Source organism: Anabrus simplex, chromosome 3 (genome assembly GCF_040414725.1).
Source record: "Anabrus simplex isolate iqAnaSimp1 chromosome 3, ASM4041472v1, whole genome shotgun sequence".
Taxonomy (NCBI): domain Eukaryota; kingdom Metazoa; phylum Arthropoda; class Insecta; order Orthoptera; family Tettigoniidae; genus Anabrus; species Anabrus simplex.
In genome coordinates, this window is record NC_090267.1 from 522,408,531 (window position 1) to 522,434,773 (window position 26,243).

The 26,243-nt window shown below is 40.1% G+C and overlaps 1 protein-coding gene across 1 annotated transcript in view; it reads left to right on the forward strand.

Moving 5' to 3' along the window:
• The window catches only part of ix (intersex), a 93,353-nt gene that overhangs the window by 18,649 nt on the left and 48,461 nt on the right, over positions 1-26,243 (forward strand). Inside the window, exon 2 of the mRNA XM_067143691.2 lies at positions 7,206-7,267. Coding sequence (XP_066999792.2) covers positions 7,206-7,267 — 62 coding nt within the window. The remainder of the gene's footprint in view (positions 1-7,205; positions 7,268-26,243) is intronic.

Consider the following 26,243-nt stretch of genomic DNA (forward strand, 5'->3'; position numbering starts at 1 on the left):
CGTCATCAAACTTCGACATTAATGCACTCATGTCTTTGTATCGCAGTTTAATTTCATGCGAATTCGAATGTTGTTGAGCGATGAAATTCTCAACGAAGGTTTCCGAGCGGGTAAGTTGCGCTTTAAATCGCGACCTCTGCTTAAGAAGCTTTTGTCTTGTTGAGGATTCCATGATGGAGGGGGTAAGACAATAACAAGGAGAAAAGGAGAGCCTTAAATGAATAGTACTGACCTGCCTTCTCAGTTTAGTTTACCTCTGGTGCTGGAACATTGAACCTGGGACTGCCAGATGATGTCATTAAAGTGAACTTCCAAGTATTTCCATGTGACTGTTGAAACTAACTACACGCCACGCTGCTTTAACGAGGTCTTCATGGTGTAGATAATCCGGCCCGGTAATTGGACCATGTTTTGAACGTAAATCACTCACTTGATTAAATAACAATATTTATTACATTTACGACACTTATAACGCATTATAATACATAACACTGAGTATTGATGGGCAGATGCCCTCGATAACAGTCAGTCACATGTTCCCGTCTCCTCTCGCACGAGGCACCCAAGCATAACAGTCTCTCATCCCCTTCCATCCACACCACTTCCGGCTGGGTGCTGAAGGGTGCTGCTATCTGTCCTAGGAAGTGGTAGCGAGCAACTAGGTGGTCTAGCCATAGCTATGCCGGAACAAAAGTGCCACCTTCTTTGTAATGCGTGAGAACTGTTCATGAAATTTTGGCTCAAACAGCTTTCTGTTCTTCATTCACTAATTGCAGAACTCGATGACCACGAACCCACTATGCTGGCATAGCCGGGGAAGAGGTGATACTCCCATGTGGTGCGTCCCAGGTGGCACATAGAGGGGTCCTAACCGGCTTGCTGCCGGACTTGAGGGAAATAAAATACCTCTCGCGGACCAAACACACAACCCCCTGTGGGTGGGGGACGCAGACGAAGAATACATCCACGGTATCCCCTGCCTGTCGTAAGAGGCGACTAAAAGGGGCGACCAAGGGATGATCAAATTAGAACCATGAGGCTACTTATAATTAGTACCATCACGCCCCTCCATGGGTCGCATTTGTGCGTAGTACCACTAAGGTACGCACTAGGTTTGTGATTAGTAGCGACAGTATATGAATCAGCATGAGGGTCTTACAGTACCTGTGATTCATACTCCTGTATGAGCAACACCATGGGATTACACTATAAATTGAGGATAATTATGTCCACCTTTTCAGTACAAATACAATGTGATGTCATTAGCAACACCATGGTTCTGCCTTTCCTGTGCCTAGTACCCACTATGTGAGGAATACCACGGGATAGTGAGGAACGCCATAGGTCTGTGTTACATGTGTGGAATACCACGAGTCTACGCTGCTTTTGATTAGTACTGCAACATGACAAATAGCATGGCTCTACTTTCCTAGCGATAAGTACCATTATAATGGGCCGATGACCTGGATTTTGGACCCGTTTCGACTACAAGCATAATCGATTCAGCATCGTGCTATAGAAGCGGTCCCTTGGTCAGTAATACTTTGGTTTTGTGCCAGCTTCTGTGCATGTGAGGCACTGTGGGTTGGCTCCACTGATCGTTTTAAATTCATATCCATCCATTCATTCTTCGTCCTCATGGTTTGAATTCTGGTCAGTGGAGGATTTTGGAAATTTTAATTTGTCATTTCATTTCGTCTCATTTCGTACCATTAGGGGCCGATGACCTCGATGTTAGGCCCCTTTAAACAACAAACATCATCATCAGAACTCGACGAGCTGACATTCTTACTCCTGTCGGATGACTGATTGGACACTCCTGTGAGGTGGGGATCCACGTTGTTGAGTTCACTAACAGCTCAGACTGTCTGGGGCATGATGCTGGTGCCGGGGCAACACATTCACGTCTTATCCCGAACTTGCTGCACCAGTGCTTCACTTGGGTCCAAGAAAGTGTTCTTTCCCCAAACTCTGCGAGCAAACGACTGCGAATCTCAGCTTCATTGACAGTGCAGTAATGAAGTGCACCTCCCTCTCACTCGTTACAATAGCAAGTGAGCTCCCCTCCCAGAACCAAACCCCTCAGGCATTCTACAAGGCCCCTTCACAGGGAAGATGTAGGGCTTATTGAAGCAGGGACCTGAAAACAGTACTCTCACCATTCAGAACATGCATATTTATCCAATTATGTAACAAAGAGTTAGAATTTCAAAAGAGAGAGAGAGAGAGAGAGAGAGAGAGAGAGGTGGATGTACACTGTTCCTTAATAGCTCTCTTGTTTATTTTAAAGAGATCACAGTTCTTTTAGTGTCCTGTGAGCCTATATTGTGTCGAGAAAGGCTTCTAATTGTATAACATTACCAATGTATAATATAACTATTTAAAATAGTTTATTTGAATCCGCCTTGATCAATACACTCATTAAATGAATGAAAAACTATTTATTAAACTATACATGTTCCGGGAAATCTCAACCATTCCCTTCATCAGTGGTTAGATCAAAGAATAACACAATATGACACAATCTTTTGTTTTACAATTTGAAGGACTATTGTGTTCAAAAACACCATATCAAAGAGTAAAGAGAACTTATGAAATATTATAAAAATGACCAATACATACAATTCTGGTTGAACTGAATGAGAATACCTTAAAGGAACAAAAAGAAGAAAACTTGAAGATCCTAAATTTATATAGTAAATAAGTGTGCTGAATTTTTACCAAGACGACAGCCATTTTGATTTATATTGTTCGGCGTTGATTTATATGTCCAGTAGCTTTAAGTGTATACAGAGAAGCTAAAGATAAACCAACAACATCTAGGCGGTAATTCCAACATATTACTAAGGTAGCCGCTTGTTATCATATAAGTGTTCTGTGTCCATTAATCATTCAACGTCTGAATTAGGCTATGTTCTCAATATTTTTGTTTCTCTCTTCTTGCCATCTTTAACTCTCTTTAAATATCCCACTATAATACCTTCAATTCATGGTTTGCATTTACAAGACAAAATAATTTGCACATCCCTACTTTCTGATATATTCTACAGTTTCGTAGTAATAATGTCTATGGGCCTAATAAATTATCATCATTGACAAATATAATCTGTAACTATATTATCGAGGCTACTATGGCTACAAATGACACCAATAAGAGTACCACTGATAACAAAACACAATGTCAATTTTGCGGGCAAATGTATAAAGGCCTTAAGATACATATAAGTAAATCACACCCAGAGCAATACAGAGCCTGCTTGTTGAATCCATCTATGACTACACCTAGCCAATCTAAAATTCCACCTTCAGATCCTATTCCTATTTCTAGTAAAAATGGTCAGTCAACGAAGTTGGAAATAACCTCTGATCAAAGAGAGCAAAAAAATAAACCTTACTACGACGAACTGAGTAAATGGCTAGGTATTTTTCAGCATGAATTGAGTGATGCTGAATTCAATGAACAAGTTACTAATTTTGTAAACTTCCTTGCCACAGCTACAGACCTACTGCCAGGTCCAAAGAGTCCAGTTACTAGATATATTGAAGCTCGTAAACATGGCACTTACAAAACTAACTACCGACAGTATAAAACCTCCAGTAACCCACAGAGATCCCCTAAGAATGATCGTGAACATCGGAAGGCTAAATTGGAGTATGAACTGACTCAATGTGAATATTTTTACCAAAGGAGGAAAGCAATTAGAAAAATTTTAAGTGGCAAAAGAACTAATAATTTGAAAGTAGAGAAAGATGTTGTTGAAGGATATTTTGGGAACAGATTTGAAACTCCTAATGATTGCATGAGAGACTCCTATATTGATTATACGAATGAAACCTTAGATGATACAATTTCAATATCTCAAGAGTTAGTTCTCTATTATCAAGAGCATAGCAATTGACACTAGCCCAGGTCCGGATAAGGTTTTATTGAAATCTGTTTATGATCCACTTGCTGCTAATATTTTAGCCCATATCATCAGAAGAATATTTGAAAGTGGGTTCATTCTTGAGGTTCTCAAGGCAGTGAGAACTGTTCTTATACATAAAGGCAGTGAAGAGAATGATCTGTCCAGATGGAGACCGATTAGTATTTGCTCCATTATTAGGCGCATATTAAGTAAGATCCTTGATAAAATTGTAAGGGAATACATCCCTTTGAACCAGTTCCAAGGAGGTTTTGTCATGACCCCTGGCTCTTTCATTAACGTGAATATTGTTGATGGCATTTTATGAACAGCTGTAATGAAAAAGATTTCAGGCTGTGTAGTATTCCTCGACATCAGCAAAGCGTTCGATAGTATTGGACACAATCATTTAAAGGCGACAATAGAGAACTCTGTACTACCCAGATCTATTAAGAAGTTACTAGTCAACCTTCTCACAGAAAACATAACACAAGTTCAAACTGCTCGTGGTCATACAGATAAGATAAACATCAAATGTGGAGTGATGCAAGGAGATCCCATTTCACCTTTCTTATTTAACTGGGGTATAAACCACATCCTTGATGAACTCACAGACATCAAAGTATCAGAAATGTATGGTTTTCAATTGAGTCCTAATACTGTACCTTTAACATCCCTATGCTTTGTCGACGATCTGGTGATCATAGCTAAAGACCAAGCAGTAGCTTTAATCCTAGTCACTTCTGTCATAAATCTGCTTCAAGAAATAGGTTTGCATATAAATGCAGACAAATCAAATGCCATTATTATAGAAAATGGTAAAATTCATTCTGATGATATCGTGATGGTCTCTGGAAACATTAGAAGTATAAATGATAGTGAAGAAATAAAATATTTAGGGGCAACTTTCAGACAGACTTTAGTCTTCAATGAACATCAGGTACTTGAAAAATTGTAAGCTAACTTAGATCAGATTACCAGGACTCACTTACTCCAACTGCATCAAAAATTGACTGTAATAAATCAGTTTATTGGCCCTACACTGATATACCCCTTCCAGACTGTTTCGGTTGAGAAAATTCCCAAATCAAGTCTGTTAAAAGCCGACAACATGGTCAGAAGTGCACTTAAAGAAATTCTACAACTTCAGAGTGACACACCGACAAGTATGATCTATTCGAGCCACAAATATAAAGGGTTAGCACTAATGCGCGCTACTTGGGAAGCGTACCTTCAACAGCTGAACATCAATCTTAAGCTAGAAGCTGTGAATGATTCGCACGTAAATGCTGTTCGAAATTTCACAGCAATAAAAACTCGCTGCCTATCTGAACTTCAACTCAATGAGGAGACATCAACGAAATCTGTTAGACAACTGCGCGGTATACTTAGAACATGCGAATTTGAAGCTTGGTGTGCATATCCACAAAATGGAAGAGGTGTTGAGTTATTTGCTCAAGTTCCTGCTGCTAATTCTTGGATTACCAGAAGAGATGGTTTAACTAGTTCGGAATGGAGGGAGATGTTGAAGATGACCGCGATGGTTGCACCAGTACGTACTTTGCCGGGACGTTCTCCCAGCACAGGCCACTGCAGACACTGCAGTGAGTATGAAACCTTACCACATGTGCTGGGGAGTTGCCCTCAAGGAGAACTGCTTAGGATCAAACGCCATAACATCATCAGAAACCTGATTGCTAATGCTCTTCGTCTCAAAAATCTAGAAGTGTACGAAGAAGTCCACTGCCTCGCCGAAGGAGGCAGCACTCGCAGGATTGATATTATAGCGATTGACAGACGGAGGAACGAAGCAGAAATTATTGATCCTACGGTATGCTTTGAATCTTCAGCCTCTCAGCCGACTGACGTAGACAATGAGAAAAAGGATATCTATAATCCAACCATACCTTTCTTTCTTGAGTCGTACAACCTTAAAAAAATTACGGTGACTGGACTTTTCTTTGGCGCGAGGGGAACAATTCCCAAATCTTTCGTCACATGGCGACAGAAATATAAACTAGCGAGAAGTCTACAAGATGAGATAGTCGTCTCACTCATCAAATACTCAGTTTCGATTCTTCGTCACCATTTATATGGAGTTCATGCCATTTAACATGGTTAATTGTAACCTATCATTTTTTTAAACATTAATCTTTTTATCTTCCCTCAAAATTGTTATTGTGTATTATTCTGTGTCTTATGGCAAATCTAGGGTGTCCTGGATCAGACTAAATAAATAAAATACATTCAGACGAGTCAGTACGGACCAAACACGATATTAACCTATCATGGTTAAGTTTATTAACAGTAACATTACCAATGAAGACATACTGGTTCACAGGGAATGCATATTGTTCCTGAAACATGTATGGTAGAATAAATAATTTTCAATCATTAAAAGTGTATTGACAAGGTGGACCCAACATAAACAACGAGGGAAATCCCATAAATAAGGTCTCCTATTTTTTTTATAAAGACAGAACTCTGATCGTGTGGCTGTTGGTCACAATATGGTGAAGAGTGTTTCCCGCGCTCACATATAAACATGTGCACGGTGCACTGAGGCGCTCAGTCTTGGCTTGGCAGCCGTTGAGAATTGAGCTCCCATTGGATGTTACTGCCAAGTGCATGGATGTCAAAAATGTTTGTAAGTTGTGTAGAGGGTTTGCAGCCGGTCGGACTGAAATTCACGACGAACAAAGGAATAGGATAATAAAGATGTTGATTCCCATAGGGAATCTGATGAGCCCACCCTAGCACACGAGGGCGAAACGCTGGCAACCAAGAATGAGTTAGCTGGAAAATTTATAATGTCCAATAACGGACCATTTATATTGGTATTATAAAGGAACAGGATATCGTCAATTTCCGTCGAAACAGTCGTGAAGGTTGAGTAAATCATGCGTGAAGATAGGCGGAGCACCCTGGATGATCTCTGCACTTTGGTTCCTGAGGTTTCCCGAAGCGCCGCTCACATAATTTTAACGGAAAAGTTGCAATACCGGAAGGTGTGCGCAAGATAGGTGCCAGCACCGATGACGAGGTGAAAGATGAGGTTCACAACTTCTGAACAGCATGGCAGCGAGCTGGTATGACATGGGCATGTCATGGCGTGTACAAAAATGCATCGACCAAAATGGTGATTATGTAGAAAAATAGCTAAATGTTCAAGCTGTAAAATGATGTAAACCATTGTAGAAATAAACAGGTCTACGCATTTATAAAAAATAGAACTTATTTTTGGGATTACCTTCTAATTTTAAATAGTTTCTTGATCGTGTGGTGCTCTTTTTGTTTCAGCTGACGCTGAAGTCGGCCTCCCAGGCTCTTCATCAGAACAGTTTGGTGGATGTTGGCTCCTTGTAAGTTTTTTTTTTTTTCTTCTACTCTAGGATAGTCATGTACACTCATACAAATATGTAAGAAGTCTTGGTGTGTTCATATCCCAATCACATCCTTATGTATAGACAGAACGTTAAACTTGTATGGTAGGTGAATGTTCAATGTTCTTTATGTTCTGAACATGGTAAAATATTATCAACAAGCTTCGAAGAATCCTGAGATAAATGCTGCAGGATGTCCTGTGAAATTCCCAATATCAAACCCAAAAATGGATTTGCCATATCTTGCAGCCAATTACAGTGCTAAGTGGACTGCTCAGAATTGGCGTGTACAGCACGGTTGTGGTAGGCTTCTTTCTCTCCCTTTCTTAACTATAAGAACAATGAAATGAATGGCATGTGGCTTTTAGTGCCAGGAGTTCCAAGGACATGTCTTTTGATTTGACGCCCATAGGTGACCTATGCGTTGTGATGAGGATGAAATGATGATGGAGACGACACATACACCCAGCCCCCAGGCCAGAGATTTAACCAGTGGTGATTAAAATTCCCGATCCTGCTGGGAATCGAACTCGGGACCTCTGAGAACAAGGCCAGCACACTAACCATTTAGCCATGGAGATGGACTATAAGAACTGTATACTTCATGCATGGCGTGACATAGGTACCTTGTGGATGGTACTGATGAATTGAGAAACCTGAACAATAATGAGGAGATAGCTCAGTTTCCCATTGGGAGGTTTGCATAAAGTCTAGCAACCTCCTTTGTAAGCATATGCTGGAATAAGTATGCATAAAATAATCTAGCACTTGCTTTACTTAGGGCCGGTTTTACCACCTACTGGTAAAGTAGCGCATAACTTGCCCTCCGCGTAAAAGGATGTTTCCGTTCGACCACCCCCAGGTAGCGCTATCGGCAACATAAATCATAGTTACCCGGCGCGTAATTTATCGGCTACTTCGAGGGCCCGATAAGACTTTACCTATTACAAGTGATGAAAATCATTTTTCGTCCGTATTGAAAGTTTCATAAACTGTATATAGGATAATATCTTTTGTTTATTTCCACCTATTCAATACATTACAAGATGTTGGTATTTATGTTAAAACATTTTTCAGATGAGACATGTTTCGCCTCCTACTGTGAGGCATCTTCAGTCATTATCAAAAAACCTTATTATTTTACCAGGCATCTGGTTAAAGATATTCTAAAATGTGTTTGATGATTATAAGAGAGATAAGATTTACATTTGTTATAAACATGTTCATGAAGTAACTAAAAATCTAATATAGTGATAAAAACATATGTAGTTCTTTGTTGAATAGAACGTCGTATGATTGTACGGCTTAGACATCTATTAATGACTACGGCCTCAAGCCACCTTTTTTACTATAGTACAATTGAACGAAGTCCTATTCAACAAAGAACTACATATGTTTTTATCACTATATTAGATTTTTAGTTACTTCATGAACATGTTTATAACAAATGTAAATCTTATCTCTCTTATAATCATCAAACACATTTTAGAATATCTTTAACCAGATGCCTGGTAAAATAATAAGGTTTTTTGATAATGACTGAAGATGCCTCACAGTAGGAGGCAAAACATGTCTCATCTGAAAAATGTTTTAACATAAATACCAACATCTTGTAATGTATTGAATAGGTGGAAATAAACAAAAGATATTATCCTATATACAGTTTAAGACTTTACCTGCCAGGCAAGTTTTGAGAGTTGAACATTATTAGCTGTATTTCTGGTGACATACAACTTAAATTAGCTTAGTATACTGAAAAAAAAAAACATGATACTGTAACGGTGGCCGATATTGTATTGCAGGATCTTGAACATTAATGCTTCCCTTGAGTTGCAACGGTCACACCAGCCTCTCGCATCGGTAGCTTAGGGAAGACATTTTATACGTCAAGCTTTTGCAAAGAAACTTTAAAAGGATATAAAATCAAAACTTATTTGGAAATCATTTCAAATGAGCTTTAATTTTCTACTTTTTCAGTTTTCAGACACGGGGTATAAGTTTATGTATGTATCCTAATTATCTCAAGCGTTCTCGTAGCGTAATGGCTAACGCGCTTACTTCGTAATACGAGGTATGTAGGTTCGAGTCTTTGTTATGACGAATCTTTTTTATTTCCATTATTAGCGTTGTGTTAATCTATATGCCTCTTTTCATACGTTCTTTTGTTAATATTATATTTCATTGAAATATTTAATCACAATATTATGTCTGCTAGGAAATTGCTTTATATGTATGCTACTTATAGAAAGTGATGTTATGATTAATAGTACATAGGACTGTCGCCCAGGTAGCAGATTCCCTATTAGTTGTTTACATAGTCTTGTAAATTATTTCGAAGAAATTGGAAACTATTCCATTCCCGAATTCCTCTTCCTATGAATGGATATTTATTCTGATTAGTTCTTTACATTTACAGTACCTTCCAACTTTATCTTCATAAAGTTAACACTTTCAACACTACCATATTTTAACATGGATCCTGGCTGTGAACTGTGTATTTTTGCTAATTTTTAACACGTTGTTATGGAACAGCGAAACGTATTACATGCCTGATTTTTGTACCATATGTAGGTGTCAACCGTCCAAAATGAAGATGTTAATCAACAAGTGAATATCTGAAATAATTTAATTATACTAGTCTTATGAAAAACATGAAAAAAATAGTACAGAAAATTTTTTTACATTGAGGTTATACCAATAAGCTTGCTCAAACAATAAAAAATAATCATTTAATGCGACTACATAGGCCACAAATAAACACAAATGCAGTGGAATAAAATATTTACCTATTTAGGAATAGTTTGTTTTCGTATGGTAGTCCTGAAAACATTGGACTATAGTCTACACAGTCCTACTTTGCACTCCTTGCACTACCATCTACTCTCTTTTCTGACGCACTTACCACTTTCCTTCTTGCCCCTGTCTGAGCATACCTTGCAATAACGAGTAGCTTTCACACATATGGAAAATTGTTGCAAAAAACCAATAAATTTTGTGAAATTTTACTGCAGACCACCGGTGCCACATGAAATTTTCCTTCAGTTTGCCCTGACGTTTCATTGCCGCAATTGTCATACCTGCATATCTGTTAGTTTCTGTTTTTATATTTTTGATCACATCGTCACCAAAAAAATTACTGAAACAATCGATTTCGTCACTCCCTGCGCAAAACTAAGTAGAACCAGATGCCAACTGGAAGACAGGTAGCTGTAGTTGGTCATCTGTTTCTGACCATTCATCATCAGGTTCAGATGATCTAGCAGATGTTCCCAGCACAGGTGAATCATCAGCCTGCGTCTCTTCATCTAAACGAAAAAGATAAACCCAAATTTCTAGGTGAAGTATTTCTATCGTTTGTATTCGGAGTAAAATAATACAGCTAAACACTTACGTTCCAAAGTGACGTAATAAATAAAAATCTTACCTGAACTATCGCTTGATACGTTATCCGGTTCGTAAGTAGGGCCGTAATCACTTTCATCCATCTCTGAACCCGCTTCTCCCGATAAAATATCACTATCATTGAGCCGGCGTAAAGACATGTTTACACAGTAAACACAGCTGACAGGCTGACAGATTTGGCGCACGCAGCACACGGCACACCGAGTGCTTCGGTAGAGGTCACGGCAAGGAGAAAATACCCTGTTTGTCGTTTCATTTCAAAATTCCCGAAAACTGCTGCATTCTAGTGGTCACTAGATGAACTATTACCTCCAACCAAGGGACGGGAACCGTACGTGATACGTGCAGCTGGATATAAACACACGAGAAAATCACGCCCGTATCATATACGGGCGCCGTCCAGAAGCAGGAAAGCAGCGCGCCCGTATCCCGTACGGGCATAGTGTGGAAAGTGTTAAACATTACAATGAAATGCTTTATCAATAAATGGAAGTATGTGGAACTAACGAGGTCACAGAACTAGTTGCAAATAGAGCATCATGGAGATACTTAATCATTTCACAGAAGCCTGCAGTCAGGGAATGAAAATACATTTTAAAATGTAAATTAGAAATACGATGAAAACCTGCGTACCTTCTATTACGGAGCGAGCGGCTTGGCCAGTCTACTACGAGAATACTTTTCAAAAACGCTGCCTTACATGACAGGTTATAACTGGCGTAAGAAAATGTAATCTCGAGATTTTAATCCCAATTGGGAACATGCATCATTTTCAAAAATATTTTTTTTGAAAAGTACACCAATGAAATAGTACGTAAACGTATTACATTGTGGTATGTTGCCTTGTTTTCTACCATTAAAAAAATATTTAATAGTGCCTTTCCGCAAGGCGAGTGAAACGGCCTCTGACGTAAGCGGCGCGCTGTGACGTCACGATCCAGTACCGCATGGAGCTCTACCAGCCGTTGTGCATCAGCCGTTGCTAAAAGCCGATTGTTTATTATTCATGATCGCGAATAACTTCAAAATGACAGAAGAAAGGTTCAAAACAGCACAATCAGACAATCTATCATGTGTAAATGTCATCACTCTTGAAAAATAGTGACTTTTGTGGCCGCAGAAATTCGCGGATAACAAGCAAGTTTGTAAGTGGCGTCTTTTATATACGTGCAATGTACTGTAACCCATAGTATTAGGATAACAACGAACCTGGATAGATATCACATCACTTTCAACATTTCCTTCTAGACTGATTCCCCTATTAAAGAATAACATTACATTTTCGGGCTTTCAGCATTAGTAAAGTAAGAAATCGGATTTCAGCACTAACATAAACATATAGGTTGCATTATAGTACTAGTCCGCTTCTGTGGTGTAGTGGTTAATGTGTGCCACTCCCGGAGGCCCGGTTTCGATTCCCGGCTCTGCCATGAAAGTTGAAAACAAATAGTACGAGGGCTGGAACGGGGTCTACTCAGCCTCGGGAGGTCAACTGAGTAGAAGGGTTTCGAATCCCACCTCAGCCATCCTCGAAGTGGTTTTTCGTATTTTCCTACTTCTCCAGGCACCTAAGGCCACGGCCGTTTCCTTCCCTCTTCCTTGTCTATCCCTTCCGATCCTCCCATCCTCCAACAAGGCCCCTGTTGAGCATAACAGGTGAGGCCGCCTGGGCGAGGTAATGGCCCTCCTCACCAGTTTCATCACCATACTCAAAGTCTCACGTTCCAGGACACTGCCCTTGAAGTGGTAGAAATGAAATCCCTCGCTGAGTCCGAGAGAAAACCAACCCTGAAGGATAAACTGATTAAGAAAGAAAGAAAGAAGGAAAGATAGAAAGATCATAGTACTATAGGGCTATAATCTATCATTCCCAAAAAAATATATATTTATGGTTGGGACAACTGGCCTACCCACTTCCGGGGCCCATGAAAGAGAATTAAATATCTTTGTGGAGGGAAAAAGTTAAACATTATAAAGATAAATATGACTTCATCTAGTTTTCACAAGTCGGGCTGAGTGGTTCAGACTGTTGAGGTGCTGGCCTTCTGACCCCAACTTGGCAGGTTCGATCCTGGTTCAGTCCGGTGGTAGTTGAAGGTGCTCAAATACGTCAGCCTCGTGTCGGTAGATTTACTGGCACGTAAAATAACTCCTGCAGGACTAAATTCCTGCACATCGGCGTCTCCGAAAATCGTAGAAGTAGTTAGCGGGGCGTGAAGCCAATAACATTAATTACATTTGGCTTTTAACAAGCTGAGCATATCAGGAAAGAAAACTGTCCTGGTGACATTTTAGTCGCTCAATACAGGAATGTCTTTGGGTGCTGTGACTTTTACTTTTTTTTTTTTTTTTTTTTTTTTGCTTTAAGTCACACCGTCACGTATAGGTCTTATGGCGACGATGGGACAGGAAAGGCCTAGGAATGGGAACAAAGCGGCCGTGGCCTTAGGTACAGTCTCAGCATTTGCCTGGTGTGAAAATTGGAAACCACGGAAAACCATCTTCAGGGCTGCCGGCAGTGGGGTTCAAAACCCACTATCTCCCGGATGCGAGCTCACAGCTGTGCGCTCCTAACCGCACGGCCAACTCGCGCGGTATTTTTACCCTTCGGTTTATTGACTTGGCTTGTATAACCTAAAACTTAGGCTAAGTTGGATAATATTTTAAACACCTACATCACTATTTTCACCTGTGTGCAATTATGTTATTTCATTAATATTATGATAATTATTATAATTGAGCATTGTTAACTTATAAGACCCCAACAGACAAGCATTGGTTTTGTGTAGAGTTATACATTTGTTAAATTCACGTTGTTTCCTTTCATGATGTACACGCCTATTCTTTGTTACATTATAGAGTATTTAGATATAGCCTACATTTCTTTACCAATTAAGCTCTTCAATAAAGACATACATAACTGTCCCATGCCAAGATATATTGGTAGAATTAGAGCTGTCAAAATGGTTCATAACCCCTTCGATTTATTATCTTGATATGGATCACGCAAAACATAGGTTAGGTTTGGAGAATACTTTAATAATCAGCACTATTTAATGCACTGTTTGTTACTTTCATATTCCAAGATGTAATCGAAGCATTTAAATAAAGCATCATACATTAAAATTTAAAGTTTTACCACTAGAACAGCTGACATGGAAAAGTGATTTGAAAATTCAAACAAATTCATCTTACGTTAAAATCTTCAAAAAAATAAACTGTAGACTTTTCCGATATATCACCAGCATTTCTCCAGCTCGCCAAAATCCATTTCTCCCTAGTTTTAGCGTCTTTGGAACGTTTATAAACAATTTGTTTGCTATGGTATGCGATGTGCTATTGCACATCGGAACTCTACACCATTTATAAGTTTTCTGCCTCACTGTCTGGGCAGGATTCATTTTAAGTCTAAAATATACCACTCAGATTATTATCCAATGTATAGACCTCGAATTTAACCATACTAGACACTAACGTAAAGTAGAAATACGCGAAGTGTATCCTGCTTCTCACAGCACACTATGTGTTATTTCGTCTGCTAATTCAGTCAACCTGTACGATGACGTCAGGCCAATGAGATCGCGTACTTGCGTGACGTGACATTTTCCTAGATTTTTATCATGTTTGGAGTTATTATTTGTACATTCTGATCACATTTTTGAATTCTGCATGCAATTTTGAATCAGATTAGCATATTTTTAATTAAAACCCCGGATCATGCATGTTCCCTATTAGGTATTGATATTGAAGATCATAGATTAAAATCACGAAAGCTTGACATAAATCGTTGTCCATAACTCTTAAGACTCCCCTTATTAGGCTTTTTGGTGATAATCAGCAGACGCAAGCACAGGGAAATAAGACAATTGAAATGAGTTTCATACATCTGACGATAGATAGCACCACACTCGAAAGCGAGAAGTCGCTGAAAATCAGTCTAGCCAACCTTTGTATATCGGTGTCTAGCTCTGGGTAGCTACCTAGCGCTTGCGCGGAGGTGGTCGGACGCAAGCCAAAGTACCAGCCGATTTACACCTCCAGGTAGTTTACCTCCCGGGCAGCTGCCAGCCACTTTACCAGCAGATGGTAGAACCGGCCCTTACTGGAATTTACTTGCTAGCAAGCATTTGGTTAATTTTCCAGCAAATGCTGAATTATACATGAATAAAATCTAGCATGTGCTAGTACTATGCAAGCATTTGATTAAGATTTACCAAGCTAGTTTCAGTTATCTTGAAGTTTGTTTTGAGACTACATTGGTTTAATGGTGCAAATTGTGAATATCCGACACATGAAACTCTGTAATCCCAGATGGCCTAGTGATGAACGTGCATATAAACATTTGTACAGATGTAATGAAGAAAATGTTGAATTCATTTCAAGCTCTTTCTTGGGAGAAAGTGACAAGACGTGTGGTGGTGCGTTAATGTCGAAGGAACAAATGAAGATATTTCTTTGTTTTTTGGTTTTGTTGGTGATCTGGGATCCCAGGTTAGGATAGGAGAAAATAGGGAATGCATCAAAGTAGTTAGTACAACCATTGATTTTGTCAGTGAGAACGTTTTTAAAAAAGCACATCACTGGATAGAATTTCTGTCATGGCCACAATATAGCTAGAGACGAATGACAGCAACGCTTTAACTTTCTTGTTTGACGGTGCTCTTGACTGTATGCATGTACCATTTTTAAAGCCACAACTACACGGTGTTGAATACATAAACCACAAAATTTTGCTTCTGTCAGTATACAAGCAACCTGCAAAAGCCAACTTCTAATAATGTTCATGCTAGCTGGCTGTGTGTGAAGGATTGCGAGAGCTGCAGTACTGTTGGGTGATTCAGGTTACGGGCTTGTACTTTGGTTGCAGACTCCTCACCGAAACTCTCAAAATCCACAAGAAGAAAATTACAATTGCGTACATGCTCAAAACAGAGTACGGTAATTATTGAAAGAAGTTTTGGTCAGCTGAAGAGACGTTTCCCTTCTACTAGCAAAGAAAATCAGAATCTCTTTAGAGGAAATTTCACGCATTATCATCTGTTGCTTTGTGCTACATAACGTCTCTTAGTATTTAAGAGATAAAGACAATTTTGATAATGTTTATGCTGAAGAAAACGATATGATGGTGCTGGTGATGGGCATGAACAAGAATATGGTTATGATGACATGAGAAGACATGGTACAGAGAGAAGAAATGAAATTGCTAATATTTTGTTTCAATAAGTTGCTATAAATTAACCATGAAAGTGAAGCACTGTGATCTGGATATGACAACAAAATTCAATAATTGGGTGGCTCATATTTTTCATTTAGCTTATACTTGTACATCGCTGTAAATTTATTAGTGATTCACTTCATCTGTCTGATTTTATGTTCCACACACTGTTCAAACTGTATGTAGGTTTGTTCTCTTAAGTTTGAAGCTAATTTTCATTCTTCTCTTTCCTGCTGTTGAATGCAGGCTAACTGCAACTGTAATAATTATTAAATTAATGTTGTAATGGTCCACATTTTCAATACTATAATATGCAATATTCTTGAATTACATTACTAAACTAGGGACTAGTTTCAGCCTTAATGTAATACATCTAATAACTAAACAAATGTACAAACACATAATTGACATAAACACAAATGTACAAAAATGATAACTGCAACTGTTTCAATAACACAAGTCTCTGAAGCTAAATTTATTTTCTTGTTTTGTCTTGGTGGTGGTGCGTTGTCATTAGTTATATCAGCTGTGTGCTCCTTACTTCCTCCTACAGCTCATCCCCCTGAAATTATGATGAAATAGAATTACTGATCTTGACCTACAGATTGATAAAATGAACTCAACATGAATGACTCATAAAAGAAAGAAATAAGTTAGGCCTAATGATTATTTTTCTTATTACAACACAGGGCATTTCATTAGAGAGTTTAGTATAGTTTAATAAACATACGTGCTACACGAGTAAATGTTCAGTTCTCTTGCACTTCCATTAAATTTAGAAGATTCCTCTCCCATTTCTTCAGCTGTATGTTCCTACTTCCTGTAGTGTTTCGATAACTCTTCTTTTTCATTTCTGTCTTCATGTTATGGATCCTTTTTTCTCCACCTGATCTGCTGTAAACTGCCACCGAAGAGTCTTGTCACAGCTCTCATGTGACTGTACATTGTTTTTGTTGAAGGAGTTTGCGATTTATTTAATAAGACTGGTAGGCTAACTGATTGATCATTGAAATAAAGTTAAATTACACATCTCATCATCATCATCATCATCATCATTTTCCTTTATCCAGCTGTAGCCGGGTAGGGGCAAATATGGTTCCTCTCCACTTTCTTCGGTCTTTCCACCACTCCTCTTCCAACACTGTGTCCCAGTCCAGGTTTCTTTCTATAATGCTGCGTTGGATGGTATCCTTCCATCTCAATCGTGGTCGTCCACGGCCTCTCCTTCCTTGAATTTGCATTTCCATCACCTTTTTTGGCATTCTATCGTCGCTCATTCGCTTTATGTGCCCAAACCATCTTAGTCGGCTCTTCTCTATTCTATCATTCATTTTTTCCACTCCAATATCTTCCCGGATTTTCTCATTCCTTATTTTGTCTCTTCTACTCTTCTGTATCATACTCCTCAAGAATTTCATTTCGGCTGCCTGTATTCGACTCTCATCCTTCTTTGTCATTGTCCAAGTTTCTGCTCCGTAAGTTGTTATGGGTACGTAATACATCTTTTACATAGTATCCTTTGCTTCCATTGGCACATCTTTGTCCCATAACATATTTCTTACATTATGATAGAAACAACTTCCAGCTTGAATCCTTTTACTAATCTCAGCATCCAGTCGAGCATTCTCTATTAATTCACTCCCCAGGTATTTAAACGTTTCCACTACTTCCAGGGACTTGTCTGCAAGTCTAATCTGACCTTTCCCTTCTTTCTCCCCTCTAGTCATAACAAGAGTTTTACTCTTTTCTAAACTTATTTTCAATCCACATTCTTCAATCTTCCCATTCACCACATTCAACTGTTCTTGAACCTTCCTGTCGTCTTCTCCCCAAATCACAATATCATCTGCAAATAACATCATGTTCATTTCTCTTCCTCCATATGCTGCTTTTGCCATTCTCATGATGTCATCCATTACTATTGTAAACAGGATTGGTGATAGAACACTTCCCTGTCTCAGCCCACTAGTTATTTTGAACCAACTTGTCCTGCCAACTTGTGTTTGCACGCAACTACAACATTCCTTATACAATGCCATGATCATTTTTAAATTACACATCTGTTCCTGATATTTCCGACATCATAGAACACTGAATAAACACTTCGAAATGAACTGTAAACATTTCTATGATTTTGATGGTCAACACATGATTTCAGATGAACCTAACTTCTTACTGGCAACCGGCATGATTTGTGCGGCTAGCAAATGCTAGTCAGCATATGCTGGGAAAACTTGTAACACCCTGTAGTCAGCACAAAGTTATTCATATAAGTTTGAGCAAATGCTTTTACTTGCTTGTATTTGCTTGAAGAATGGGCATTTACTTATCCCTTGTACTTGTAGTATGTTGTACATTTTTATACATATGTCCAGTTGCTACAAGTGTGTTTCATAGGTGCAACTGATGTGGGAAGTGTTTGGGTTGGTATATCACATCCTAAACTTAAGCATTGGCCCTGTCTGCTCTTTACACACACACAGACCTGTCATGTTCTTCTCAGTGTGTGACTTGACTTTTATCTGACCTGTCATTGTGTATGTCATGTTCCTGTCACTTTGTTTGACTTGACCTTTGTCTGACCTGCCATTGTGTATGTCATGTTCCTGTCAGTATGTGACTTGACTTTTGTCTGACCTGTTATTGTGTATATCATGTTCCTGTCAGTATGTGACTTGACCATTGTCTGACCTGTCATTGTGTATGACATGTTCCTGTCAGTATGTGACTTGACTTTTGTCTGACCTGTCATTGTGTATATCATGTTCCTGTCAGTATGTGACTTGACCTTTGTCTGACCTGTCATTGTGTATGTCATGTTCCTGTCAGTATGTGACTTGACCTTTGTTTAACCTATATTGTCATGTTCGTGCCTATCTATGACTTAACCTTTGTCTGACCTGTTATTGTGTATGTCATGTTCCTGTCAGTATGTGACTTGACTTTTGTTTCACCTATCATTGTGTATATCTTGTTTCTGTCAGTGTGTGACTTGACCCCGGTCTGACCTGTCATTGTGTAGGTCATGTTCCTCTCCTTTTGTGACTTGACCATTGTCTGACCTGTCATTGTATATGTCATGTTCGTGCCTATGCATGACTTGACCTTTGTCTGACCTGTCATTGTATATGTCATGTTCCTGTCAGTTTTTGTGACTTGACCATTGTCTGACCTGTCATTGTGTATGTCATCTTCCTGTCATTGTGCAACTTGACCATTGTCTGACCTGTCATTGTGTGTGTCATGTTCCTGTCATTGTGCAACTTGACCATTGTCTGACCTGTCATTGTGTGTGTCATGTTCCTGTCATTGTGCAACTTGACCATTGTCTGACCTGCCATTGTGTATGTCATGTTCCTGTCATTGTGCAACTTGACCATTGTCTGACCTGTCATTGTGTATGTCATCTTCCTGTCATTGTGCGACTTGACCATTGTCTGACCTGTCATTGTGTATGTCATGTTCCTGTCATTGTGCGACTTGACCTTTGTCTGACCTGTCATTGTGTATGTCATGTTCCTGTCATTGTGCAACTTGACCATTGTCTGACCTGTCATTGTGTATGTCATGTTCCTGTCATTGTGTGACTTGACCATTGTCTGACCTGTCATTGTGTGTGTCATGTTCCTGTCATTGTGCAACTTGACCATTGTCTGACCTGTCATTGTGTATGTCATCTTCCTGTCATTGTGCAACTTGACCATTGTCTGACCTGTCATTGTGTATGTCATCTTCCTGTCATTGTGCAACTTGACCATTGTCTGACCAGTCATTGTGTGTGTCATGTTCCTGTCATTGTGCAACTTGACCATTGTCTGACCTGTCATTGTGTATGTCATGTTCCTGTCATTGTGCGACTTGACCATTGTCTGACCTGTCATTGTGTATGTCATGTTCCTGTCATTGTGCGACTTGACCTTTGCCTGGCCTGTCATTGTGTATGTCATGTTCCTGTCATTGTGTGACTTGACCCTGGTCTGAATTGTCATTGAGTATGTCATCTTCCTGTCATTGTGAACTTGACCATTGTCTGACCTGTCATTGTGTGTGTCATGTTCCTGTCATTGTGCAACTTGACCATTGTCTGACCTGTCATTGTGTATGTCATCTTCCTGTCATTGTGCAACTTGACCATTGTCTGACCAGTCAGTGTGTATGTCATGTTCTTGTCATTGTGCAACTTGACCTTTGCCTGGCCTGTCATTGTGTATGTCATGTTCCTGTCATTGTGTGACTTGACCCTGGTCTGAATTGTCATTGAGTATGTCATCTTCCTGTCATTGTGAACTTGACCATTGTCTGACCTGTCATTGTGTGTGTCATGTTCCTGTCATTGTGCAACTTGACCATTGTCTGACCTGTCATTGTGTATGTCATCTTCCTGTCATTGTGCAACTTGACCATTATCTGACCTGTCATTGTGTATGTCATCTTCCTGTCATTGTGCAACTTGACCATTGTCTGACCAGTCATTGTGTGTGTCATGTTCCTGTCATTGTGCAACTTGACCATTGTCTGACCTGTCATTGTTTGACTTGACCATTGTCTGACCTGTCATTGTGTATGTCATGTTCCTGTCATTGTGCGACTTGACCTTTGCCTGAACTGTCATTGTGTATGTCATGTTCCTGTCATTGTGTGACTTGACCATTGTCTGACCTGTCATTGTGTATTTCATGTTCCTGTCATTGTGCAACTTGACCATTGTCTGACCTGTCATTGTGTATGTCATGTTCCTGTCATTGTGCGACTTGACCTTTGCCTGGCCTGTCAGTGTGTATGTCATCTTCCTGTCATTGTGCAACTTGACCATTGTCTGACCTGTCATTGTGTGTGTCATGTTCCTGTCATTGTGCAACTTGACCATTGTCTGACCTGTCATTGTGTATGTCATGTTCCTGTCATTGTGCAACTTGACCATTGTCTGACCTGTCATTGTGTATGTCATGTTCCTGTCATTGTGTGACTTGACCATTGTCTGACCTGTCATTGTGTATGTCATGTTCCTGTCATTGTGTGACTTGACCTTTGCCTGGCCTGTCATTGTGTATGTCATGTTACTGTCATTGTGTGACTTGACCATTGTCTGACCTGTCATTGAGTATGTCATGTTCCTGTCAGTATATGACTTGATCTTTGTCTGACCTGTCATTGTGTGTGTCATGTTCCTGCCAGTATATGACTTGATCTTTGTCTGGCCTGTCATTGTGTGTGTCATGTTACTGCCAGTATATGACTTGATCTTTGTCTGACCTGTCATTGTGTATGTCATGTTCCTGTCTTTGTGTGACTTGACCTTTGTTGACCTGTCATTGTGTGACTTGACCTTTGTCTGACCTGTCATTGTGTATGTCATGTTCCTGTCATTGCATGACTTGACCTTTGTCTGGCCTGTCATTGTGTGTGTCATGTTCCTGCCAGTATATGACTTCATCTTTGTCTGACCTGTCATTGTGTATGTCATGTTCCTGCCAGTATAAGACTTGATCTTTGTCTGGCCTGTCATTGTGTGTGTCATGTTCCTGCCAGTATAAGACTTGATCTTTGTCTGGCCTGTCATTGTGTGTGTCATGTTCCTGCCAGTATATGCCTTGATCTTTGACTGACCTGTCATTGTGTATGTCATCTTCCTGTCATTGTGCGACTTGACCTTTGTCTGACCTGTCATTGTGTGTGTCATGTTCCTGCCAGTATATGACTTGATCTTTGTCTTCCTGTCATTGTGCAACTTGACCATTGTCTGACCAGTCATTGTGTGTGTCATGTTCCTGTCATTGTGCAACTTGACCATTGTCTGACCTGTCATTGTTTGACTTGACCATTGTCTGACCTGTCATTGTGTATGTCATCTTCCTGTCATTGTGTATCAAGTTGCACAATGACAGGAAGACAAAGATCAAGTCATATACTGGCAGGAACATGACACACACAATGACAGGTCAGACAATTGTCATTGTGTGTCATGTTCCTGCCAGTTTGTGACTTGATCTTTGTCTGACCTGTCATTGTGTATGTCATGTTCATGTCATTGTGCGACTTGACCATTGTTGACCTGTCATTGGGTGACTTGACCATTGTCTGACCTGTCATTGTGCATGTCATCTTCCTGTCATTGTGCAACTTGACCATTGTCTGGCCTGTCATTGTGTATGTCATGTTCCTGTCATTGGGTGACTTGATCTTTGTCTGGCCTGTCATTGTGTGTGTCATGTTCCTGCCAGTATATGACTTGATCTTAGTCTGACCTGTCATTGTGTATGTCATGTTCCTGTCATTGTGCAACTTGACCTTTGCCTGGCCTGTCATTGTGTATGTCATGTTCCTGTCATTGTGTGACTTGACCTTTGCCTGGCCTGTCATTGTGTATGTTATGTTCCTGTCATTGTGTGACTTGACCATTGTCTGACCTGTCATTGTGCATGCCATCTTCCTGTCATTGTGCAACTTGACCATTGTCTGGCCTGTCATTGTGTATGTCATGTTCCTGTCAGTATATAACTTGATCTTTGTCTGACCTGTCATTGTGTGTGTCATGTTCCTGTCAGTATATGACTTGATCTTTGTCTGGCCTGTCATTGTGTGTGTCATGTTCCTGCCAGTGTATGACTTGATCTTTGTCTGACCTGTCATTGTGTATGTCATGTTCCTGTCTTTGTGTGACATGACATTTGTTGACCTGTCATTGTGTGATTTGACCTTTGTCTGACCTGTCATTGTGTATGTCATGTTCCTGTCATTGCATGACTTGACCTTTGTCTGGCCTGTCATTGTGTGTGTCATGTTCCTGCCAGTATATGACTTGATCTTTGTCTGACCTGTCATTGTGTGTGTCATGTTCCTGCCAGAATGTGACTTGATCTTTGTCTGGCCTTTCATTGTGTGTGTCATGTTCCTGCCAGTATATGCCTTGATCTTTGTTTGACCTGTCATTGTGTATGTCATGTTCCTGTCATTGTGCAACTTGACCTTTGCCTGGCCTGTCATTGTGTGACTTGACCTTTGTCTGACCTGTCATTGTGTATGTCATCTTCCTGTCATTGTGCGACTTGACCTTTGTCTGACCTGTCATTGTGTGTGTCATGTTCCTGCCAGTATATGACTTGATCTTTGGCTGGCCTGTCATTGTGTGTCATGTTCCTGCCAGTATGTGACTTGATCTTTGTCTGACCTGTCATTGTGTATGTCATGTTCCTGTCATTGTGCGACTTGATCTTTGTCTGACCTGTCATTGTGCAACTTGACCATTGTTGACCTGTCATTGTGTGACTTGACCATTGTCTGACCTGTCATTGTGTATGTCATGTTCCTGTCATTGTGTGACTTGACCTTTGTCTGGCCTGTCATTGTGTGTATCATGTTCCTGCCAGTATATGACTTGATTTTGTCTGACCTGTCATTGTGTATGTCATGTTCCTGCCAGTATATGACTTGATCTTTGTCTGGCCTGTCATTGTGTGTGTCATATTCCTGGCAGTATATGACTTGATCTTTGTCTGACTTGTCATTGTGTGTTATGTTCCTGTCATTGTGCAACTTGACCTTTGCCTGGCCCGTCATTATGCGACTTGACCTTTGTCTGACCTGTCATTGTGTATATCATCTTCCTGTCATTGTGCAACTTGACCTTTGCCTGGCCTGTCATTGTGTATGTCATGTTCCTGTCACTGTGTGACTTGACTTTTGTCTGGCCTGTCTTTGTGTGTGTCTTGTTCCTGCCAGTATATGACTTGATCTTTGACCTGTCATTGTGTGTGTCATGTTCCTGCCAGTATATGACTTGATCTTTGTCTGACCTGTCATTGTGTATGTCATGTACCTGTCTTTGTGCAACTTGACCATTGTTGACCTGTCATTGCGTGACTTGACCTTTGTCTGACCTGTCATTGTGTATGTCATGTTCCTGTCTGTGGGTGACATGATCATTGTGTGACCTGTCATAGTGTATGTCATGTTCCTGTCACTGTGTGACTTGACCTTTGTCTGGCCTGTCATTGTGTGTGTCATGTTCCTGCCAGTATATGACTTGATCTTTGTCTGACCTGTCATTGTGTATGTCATGTTCCTGTGTGTGTGTGACATGATCATTGTGTGACCTGTCATTGTGTATGTCATGTTCCTGTCATTGTGCAACTTGACCCTTGTGTGATCTGTCATTGCGTATGTCATCTTCTTGTCATTGTGCAACTTGACCTTTGTCTAGCCTGTCATTGTGTATGTCATGTTCCTGCCAGTATGTGACTTGACCTTTGTCTGATCTGTCATTGTGTGTGTCATGTTCCTGCCAGTATGTGACTTGACCTTTGTCTGATCTGTCATTGTGTGTGTCATGTTCCTGCCAGTATGTGACTTGACCTTTGTCTGATCTGTCATTGTGTGTGTCATGTTCCTGCCAGTATGTGACTTGACCTTTGTCTGATCTGTCATTGTGTATGTCATGTTCCTGCCAGTATGTGACTTGACCTTTGTCTGACCTGTCATTGTGTGTGTCATGTTCCTGCCAGTATGTGACTTGACCTTTGTCTGATATGTCATTGTGTGTGTCATGTTCCTGCCAGTATGTGATTTGATCTTTGTCTGATCTGTCATTGTGTGTGTCATGTTCCTGTCGGTGTGTGTCTTGACCGCTGTCTGACCTGTCATTGTGTATATCATGTTCCTGTCATTGTGCAAATTGACCTTTGTCTGACCTGTCATTGTGTATGTCATGTTCCTTTCATTGTGTGACTTGACCATTAGGAATGAGACGGTGTGTCTGGATTTAGTCCAGAGCCTTCTCGAAACATGCCCTTGGGTATATAAGTTGCGCCTTTTCAAGGTACCTTGTCTTATTGATCGTCGACTTACTGAGTGTTTGTGTTAAGACAGGAGTGTTTCACTGTAAATGGGGGATAGAGAGTGCGTTACCGCTCGAGTTCCCCTTCAATTTATCTTGAGGTGACTACGATTTTGTAACTGTTTCTCCTTCTGTAAAGCATTAATAAACCTTCCTTCTAATCACCTCAGTAGCTTGGGATTAGCCTCTATATCATCAGGCCACGAGCCCAAGTAGGGTTTTTAAAATCCTGGTTTTCAGGGAGCGCAAATGTACGCCTCCATACATTTTGATCTTGGGCCAGTAACGTTAACCTTTTCTTCTTTTTCACAAAGGCCCAGTAGTAACCCCTGTATTAAATGAATTGTGCCTCGAGAGGCCAGAGATTGTAAGGCTGTATGGATTTGGGAGCTCAGTCTCCTTGGTAAAATTTGTGTAATAGTAAGTGGCGCCTTGGGAAGGTGGGAGCAAGTGCTCTGGATAATTTGGGTTTTGGGGAGATTTCTCTCCTTGCCTATTTAACTAAACACAACTTTGGCATCATTGTTAATTTGTAGCTTGCAACTCAGAACTTGAAGCCCAAAGCTGTTAAATTCCCTATTCTGGGGTTTTCTATTCTGGTATCAAAATTGTCATTGTATCTGATACATTGGTTTTCCTTCACTAAGTTAGAATTTTGTTAAGTTTTGAGATCTGAAAAGAAATATAACCTTTAACAGAAAGAAGTAAATGAACTGGATTAAAGCCACTGTATATATATTTATTAATAATAAAGCCAAGCTTTCTGCCAAATTACATTGGCCTTCATCAGGGCATGTGAAGTTTTGCCTCCGACAGTGAGCAAAGAAATTATCTGAAGGAACGTGGAAGTCATGCCCGTACCATCCACGGCCTACCCTACTAACTGGACTCAAGGATCGTGGCGCTGTGTTGTGGTGGTTGGGAGGGAAGTTATTGATGCACCGCCCTCTGTCGACAGTTTGAGTGCGTCCTGCTGTGCCATGGTGTTATGCATGTATTTCTGCAGTACAGGTCTCCATGTATTTGATAACTTGAAGCCGTCTTCCCTGTTGATGTTATTTGGGCGTAGCTCTATCTCTATGGCTTCCCTCACAAGACGAGCATAGAATTATTTTACAGGCGCGATGACCTTCGCCTGGTCAAAGAGGATTTCATGGTCTGTACTGTAGAAATGTTCTGCTATGGCAGACTGGCTTATAGAGTTCTCTGTGGAGGACAGATGGTGATTTAGAAGGTCGACCCATTGTTGGCTGCACCACCCCTCCAGATGATGACAATATCTCACCAAGTGTCAATTGGAAATTGAGTCTCTGAACTTTCCCGCCTTGTTTCTTGTAGAGGACGTAGGCATTTAGGCAACCATATCAATCAAGTATCGGAACATCTTTTGGTAATACTTTTTGAGACGTTCCCAAGCACTTTTATAGTTCTGAAGTTGACTGTCATTCCTATCTACCCGTCCCATATTCTTATTATAGTCCAGGGCTACCATTGGTTTCTCAATA